Source organism: Mauremys reevesii, linkage group 5 (assembly GCF_016161935.1).
Source record: "Mauremys reevesii isolate NIE-2019 linkage group 5, ASM1616193v1, whole genome shotgun sequence".
NCBI lineage: Eukaryota > Metazoa > Chordata > Testudines > Geoemydidae > Mauremys > Mauremys reevesii.
In genome coordinates this window covers 130,237,325-130,244,490 of record NC_052627.1, presented here as the reverse complement: position 1 = coordinate 130,244,490, position 7,166 = coordinate 130,237,325, and the positions used below count along the sequence as shown (strand labels likewise).

General features: G+C 47.1%; 1 protein-coding gene across 1 annotated transcript in view; it reads right to left on the bottom strand.

The window, feature by feature from the left end:
* Positions 1-971: 971 nt before the first annotated feature.
* The window catches only part of ADRA1D (adrenoceptor alpha 1D), a 71,518-nt gene continuing 65,323 nt past the window's right edge, over positions 972-7,166 (bottom strand). The window contains exon 3 of the mRNA XM_039541461.1: positions 972-1,537. Within this exon, the coding sequence (XP_039397395.1) occupies positions 972-1,537 (566 nt within the window). The remainder of the gene's footprint in view (positions 1,538-7,166) is intronic.

Genomic DNA, 7,166 nt, shown 5'->3' with positions numbered 1-7,166 from the left:
CTTTAGCTCCGACACACTAACCTCAGAGATGGGCCTACATGGAAACCTCCATCCCAAACTATGGGGAAGTTTGAGTCTTGAGCTGAACTTCGCTGCCACCATGTCGCTCTTATTGTTTGCAAGAGAGAGAGAGAGGAAAAGGTGGTGGCAGAAGAGTCAGACATGTCCAATATCCAAAAGCACGTCTGGCAGTGTTTCCTCACTGCTGACACACAGCAACATGTGCTAGCGATGGTGCTGGCAGTGGGTGCTGTGCAAGGCTTTTCAAACAAAGTAAAACGAGAAGTATATCTCAGATTTGGACTAGAAAAAAGACCCGCACTTCCCTCTGCTTCAGCGTGTAAGTGAGGATGACTGTTCAGGCATAAACCCGTCTTACACGTAGGTAGTAACCTGTGGCCAGATACATCAGAGACCCCAGAGTCGACAGCAGGAATCAAACACTGGGACCTTCACCTTAAGCCCTTACCCTTGACTAACGGAATAGCTCTGTCAGCTGTCACTTAGCAGCAGTTGAATCCTGCCTGAGAACAGCCTCTGGAAGGAAACACTAAGACAGGAGAATTACATCCAGCTTTGGGGCTTTCATGGTGTTGACCTTTCCGTGTTTTTATAATTGCGGAGGATGCATTCTTGTTTCCCCTGAATTGCACAGCAGCTATGAAACACCATCACCCCAGCAGACGAAACAGATCATTTCCCTAAAACCCCGCAGTCCCCCTGCTTCCTTCACCTGGCAATACAGCGGATAAGATGCTGGCATTCCATTAGAGCATTAGTATTGCCCTTATACTAAACCCTAATTCCTGTAACCTTAGTGGGCGGTGATCACAAAACCTGCCGGTGTCTCATTTGACACCCGATCGCTTTTTCCAGCCTGCCTGACAGACATATCGATTGCATCCTGTTTTCGTCCCCTCTACCCACACGTAATGCACATTTAAAAACAAACAAATCATTGTCCTGGGGCTTTAAATATCTGTTTCTCTGAGCCCGCAGCAGTCTGGTAAATCGTACATTTGGTAGTCAATAGCCTCCATGAAGTCGTTAGGGATCCCTATGGAAACGGACTCCACCTCCATCTTATAAGCTGCGGTCATGCCCCCTTTGCTGGAGCCCCTTATTTTGTTGGAGAGGCTGTTCATCTTTTCTTTCAGTTGGGTGGAGGATGGTTTTTGGAAAGCGGTGACCATTTTCCACCCTTTGAAGCTTAGCGTTCGCCTCTTAGGGGTTCTTTCCTGAGGGGTGGAGTTCAATATGAAAGAGCTGTTGAGGGTGGCGATTCTGGGCCCCATGTCCATGTCGGAATCCCGCCCCGAGCTGCTCATGGAGGCGGCGCGCCAGTGGTTGTCGTACACCCTCCAGATGGGCCGCCGGCGCCGGCGGCACTGACACTTGAGCAGCCTGATGAAAGCTCTCTTGAACTCTTTGCTGGAGCAGGGGTAGATGATGGGGTTCACGCAGCTATTGAAGTACCCCAGCCAGAAGATGATCTTGAAGACCATGTCGGAGGGCTTCAGGGAAGGAAAGAAGGAACCTTGGAGGAAATGGGGACAAACAAGGTTAGAGGAAGGCCATTGGGGAACTTGAGCTGCAGGTCAGAATATCAAGCTCTGCAAGGAAGGGCGAAACTGATTGTCGCCCTGCATAAAATCGGCATGCACCATAGACCAAGAGTTGAGGGTCTGACTGGCTGTTTCGATGCCCCAGGTTGAGCAGCTGGCAGGCCTGGCCCCTAGGTGCTCGTAACAGTGCAGTCAGACCGTGCAGCATCCACCGCACAGTGGGGCAACATCAGGGATGAAACAGCTTCACCAGAGCAGCGCTGCTGAAAGAGCTCAGCGTCGGGGAAATATCTCTCTTCCCATCCCCCCACATGCCTGCCCAGTGCCCATCCTGGCGGCTTGGGCTGGGCTCTGGGGACAGTACTTGGTCCTAAACCATTTCCCACCATTCACAGAGAGACGGGCTTAGAAGCCACACTCCAGACCACAAGGCAACGTTTCCTTTCTTACCTGTAAAGGTACAAAGCCTGCTTCTCATCTGGTGCAAATCAGCACAGTGCCAGTGAAGTCAATGCAGCCATGCCCATTTGTACCAGCGGAGGATCTGGCCCCTGTGATACCATCTTTGAGTAAACTAGGTGTTTCAGGAAAGTATCTGGTTGACAGGCCTGGAATCCAAGTCTTCTAAATGGAACAGATGTTGCAGCACATCAGACCACTCACTTCCTTGATGCCCTCACAGGAAAGAGCCTCCAAAACCCGGCACAGCTGGAGACTCCCAGACAGTGGGGCGATTGGGTTATGATGAAGGTTTCTATAAGAGACACATTTACTTGGAAGCAAGCTGAGCCCTTCAACCCAGGCCGAGCGGGCTACTGGACAACTGCTTTTTGCCCAACGCCGGCACGGGCTGCCACAACTCTCCTAGGGCCGATCTACCAATCCCCTGAGCCATCCAGTTCCCCAGTGCAGAGTCTTTATCTGCACATCTTAGAGGATATCACTCATTTGGCCCTGGCTCCTGATGTGCAGGTTAACCACGTTAACTGCCGAGCTCTTGTGCTCAATGAGAACAGGGAGCCAGGGCTCAGAGTGAGTACTGCGGCAGCAGGCTGCTGCAGCAGTGAGGGTGGTATATGAACCCAGACAGATAGACAGCGCAGCTGTGTGTGACACTGATGGTTCTCCCAATGCTAGTGCCAGACAAAGAACTCGTCCCCAAGGGACAGCTGATGTCAGTCACTGACAAACATTGCAGCAGGCTTGCAAACTATAGAAGAGAGCAATTGAACAAGCGAGACTGAGGGGTGCTTGGGGAAGCCACCGAGTGCAGTCAGTTATCAACATGAAGGCAGTTCCCGTTTCAAGGCAGATGAAACGCTAACAAATTCTGAGGGAAGACTTTAATCTGTACCCACGGTGCATGCACAGGATCTCGCTGACTTTTATGGAGCGCTCTGTCCCGAGCTGCCGCTCCGCTCCTGTTTGGAGAGCGGAGGCATGTGGCCAGTTTATACAATACTCAAGGTCCTTGCAGCTTGGATTCTAGCTAGAGAGAATGGAAAAAAAGTGTTGTGAACTATAACTGTGTATATATGGCACGGAAGTGGGGGAGGTGTGGTGGGGAGCGGGGGACTCCTGGCTTATTATAGCCGTAGATCTGCTACTGACTCGTGAAGCCGTTTGGGCATCAGAAGAACCAGCTGGATAGTGATGTAAACCTACCTCACAGGGGTTTGATGAGGCTTAGTTCAATAGTGTTTCTAAAGAGCTTTGGGATCCTGAGCTGAATAGTGCTTTACTACTGCTAGGGTGACCAGCTAGCAAGTGTGAAAAATCGGGACGGGGGTGGGGGGTAATAGGCACCTATATAAGACAAAGCCCCAAATATTGGGACTGTCCCTATAAAATCGGAACATCTGGTCACCCTAACTAGTTCAAACTATTTATTACTACTCAAGAAACCTAAAGAAAGATGTAACTAAGTGTCTAGTTTAGCTGGACATAGCCAAAGCATGCACATATGCTAAGACTCTTTTTAACTCCCAGGAGAGACTTACAGTAGATGGTGTATTGGGGTAATAATTTTGTCCTTCTGTTGGGAGCAGCAGAACCCCACCACGAACTCCAGGAGCTATGGCATGTGGCCAGGGATACATAACAAAAATAGATGTGTCTTCAAAATGCATATCATTTCTGTAAAACAAAGAATGGACTGAAAAGGAAGAGGCAGCCCTACCAGCTAGGAGGTTTATCAGGGACTGATATTCAAGATCTCCTTGCAAAGTTATTCTAAAACTTATATGATTTAACAGAGAATGAAATCTTTTCTATAGAACTTTGAAACCACCCTGTTGAGCTGAATAGGGAAATACCCAAAGAGTCCGGTTTAAAAAGTCCACAGAGAGGCATTTTCGGTGATAGGCAGGTGCCAAATGGTACCATTAATCAGGCTATGTTGCATCCTGCACAACCAAAAGTTACCTTCTCTCTCCACTCCCCATCACAGGCTGCTGGCTCCCCATTCTGTTGTGGCAGCTCAGCATGCACCACACTGTGACATCACTGCTTTTGCATGGAGTTGGCTGTATGGTTAAGTAATTCCCAACCCCCAAATTTCAAAAATCATGAATCAGGGCCACAAAATCAGGAGATTTAAATAAATAAATAAATTTGGAATTTGGCATTCTTTTCATTTACAGTCTGGCACTGGGGCCTGTAGGGTTCCCTTTTTCAAACTTCTCTCCCCAACTTGGAGGGCTAGAAACGTACTTTTTATTTTAAATGAAAACTGAGATTCTCACATAATCACATGACTCCAGAAGCTGGGACTTAACCAAAAAAGTGAATAGCGTGAGCTCTGGGAACACAGTTTTACTGCTAATTCATACCTTGGATGTGTGTGTCCCCTTCTGGGATAGGAAAAGGAATTGGGGCACAAAGTTATTCTCTAATTATGTCTTCTTTGCCCATTTTAACAAATGGCTGCTTTTATAGATATCATAGGCCAGCTCTTGGCAGGGATTTACACTGGCTTCGACCCAGGTATAACCTGTATGGTGGCCCTTGAATGGAGAGTCCACCAAGAGAAGAATGCAGTGGCACAGAATAGCCACAACTTCCCTACCACCGCAGGGACCAGATAGGGGGTTCAGCCCAGGCGCTGGCTCAGGAGTGGGCAGGACAAGAAGATATGCCGATTCAGCACATGGCAGCAGCAGCCTCGCACAGCACAAACTCTGAGAGAGGGTGAGTGGTGGTATTACAGGCCAGGGGTGCAGTCTAAGGGCCAGCATAATTCAGAGAGATGTAATTCCCTGCAACAGCAGCTGTGATTCTATGCGTCCATCTTCATAGCACCACTATTGTCTTTTGAACTGGATATTAATTCAACTTATTGGAGTGTTTTTTGGACCTGGAAGCAGTTGATAAGGCACTGGTCCTGCCTTCGATTCTCAGCTCTGGCACTGTCCTTGTGCAACTCAGTTCACCTTTCTGTGTCTCTGTTTCCCCATCTGTAAAAGGGGCAAAATGGTACGGATCTTTCTTTGCAAAGTGTTTGGAGATCTGCAGATATAAAATTGCAACTTAAGTGCTGACTGTTATTCACTCTTGAGCTTTTTAAAAGAAACTTCAAACAAAATATAACCTCTCAAATCTTCCCAGTTATATTTTTGCTTGCTGTTTGCTTTATTAACTGTAGAAGAAACACACAAGCAAAAATAAAAAAAATACAGTGCAATTAGCAAGAAACTTAAGGACGGGGTTGTCACAAGTGCTAAAGGGATTTAGGAACATGAGTCCCAGTGACTTTCAATCCCAATTCAGGTAGGCACACGTGACAATCCCTCTCTAAATTAAAGTTATTGAATCAACCAGGAATTTAATATTAATGAATTTAACATATAATAATTAATGTATCATGATTAAATTAAACATTATTCCAGCATCACTGCAAAGGAATGCAAACAGATAACTGCTTTATGCTTTGCACCTTTGGTTTCTAATGTTTTTCTTGACACAAAAGGCCAGCTGGCTATGACACGTCATAGCCAGCAGGTGTCACTGTTGCACCCGCAGAGTCTGCTGCTCATTATTACACAGAAAAGCCTGAAATAACTTTCTGACTCAGCCTTAATTTCTTTTAATTTTAGCTCTGGATGACAAATCACGACACTGTGTGACTGAGCGTTAATTTGTATTTTAGTAAATATCATTAGCTCTGGGTATCATTATTATTTTATCTGCACACATAGCCCTGGTGTCAAAACAGTTGAAAGGGTGTTGAGAATCTGGCATGAAGCCACAGAGATCCAGAAATTCAGTGTTACGGAGAAAACCTTCTATGGCTCAGTGAGGAGCTTCCAAAATAGTTTGATAGATGAAAATATGCTCTGTAAAACCCAGGGCCCTAATTCAGCAAAGAACTTAAGCACATGCCTAACTTTAAGCATGTGCTTAAATCCATCTCTATTCTGCACAGAACTTAAGTGCATGCTGAAATTATAAGCATGTGCTTACATCCTGTTGAAGCCCAGGGGAATTAGGCACATGTTTAAGTGCTGTGACAGGGAAGGCTGGACTTAAAGTATGTGCATAAGACCCCATTCAGGAACGCACTCAAGCCATGTGTTTAAATTTAAGCATGTTTTTAAGTTCCGTTGCCCTCGGTGGGACTTAAGCATGTGGTTAAAGTTAATCATGTGCTCAAGCAATAGCCTGAATAGTGAGGCTTTCAACTGAGACCAAAACCCTGTGCTGAATCGGGGCCAAGTGGCGATTTACAGCAGTGAACTCTGAACGTTTAGGCTTTTGTTGCTCTTCGAAACAAGCAACACTATTGTCAATAGAGATGTGCAGCACCAAAACCACTTGAGCTATGATTAAGTGGCCAGGTTTTACCCTGGTACAATTATTAGTGATACTGTGGCACATAGGAGCCCTAGTCACGCCCAGCACCCCACTGTGCTAGGGGCTGTACAAACACCAAAAGAGCGTACAATCTAAATATAAGACAAGAAGCATCAGCTGGATGCTGACTGATGGGGGAGTACAAGGAAACAGAGACAATGCTGGTGAGCACAACAGGCGGTGGTCTTGGCATGCCAATGGCCTAATTGTTGTCGCGTGTTTTTGTAGGTATCCTGGCAAAGGAGTGTTTTAAGGAGGAATGGAAAAGAGCACAATGAAGCGGCTTTGTGGGTGTTTCTGGGGCGTGCCCTCCAAGGATGAGGGGGCAGCCTCGGAGAAAGCCAGAAGGCGCTTGTTTGAAAATGTAACAAGTGGGTGCTGTAGGCTGGCATCACGGGCCAATCGGAGCCGGAAGTCGACAACGTGAGCTGATTGTGAAGGGCCTTGAAAGTGAAGAAAACCAGCTTACCGTGGATATGACCAGAAGGGGGCACCAGCGGAGGCACGAAAAGAGAGAGGTGCCCTGGTGGAAGCGACAGGCTGGGAAAATCATCTTTGCAGCTGTTTTCTGAATGGATGAGAGTGGGGCAAGACTGCGTTTGTCAAGGCCAGAGAGAAGGATGTTGCAGCGATAGAGACGTGAGATGATGGGAGCCCGGAAGGAAGTTTTAGCTGTGCAGATGGATAGGAAAGGCCGTATCATAGACATAGGTCGCAGAGCCGGGGACACCACCTGGACCATGGTCCAAC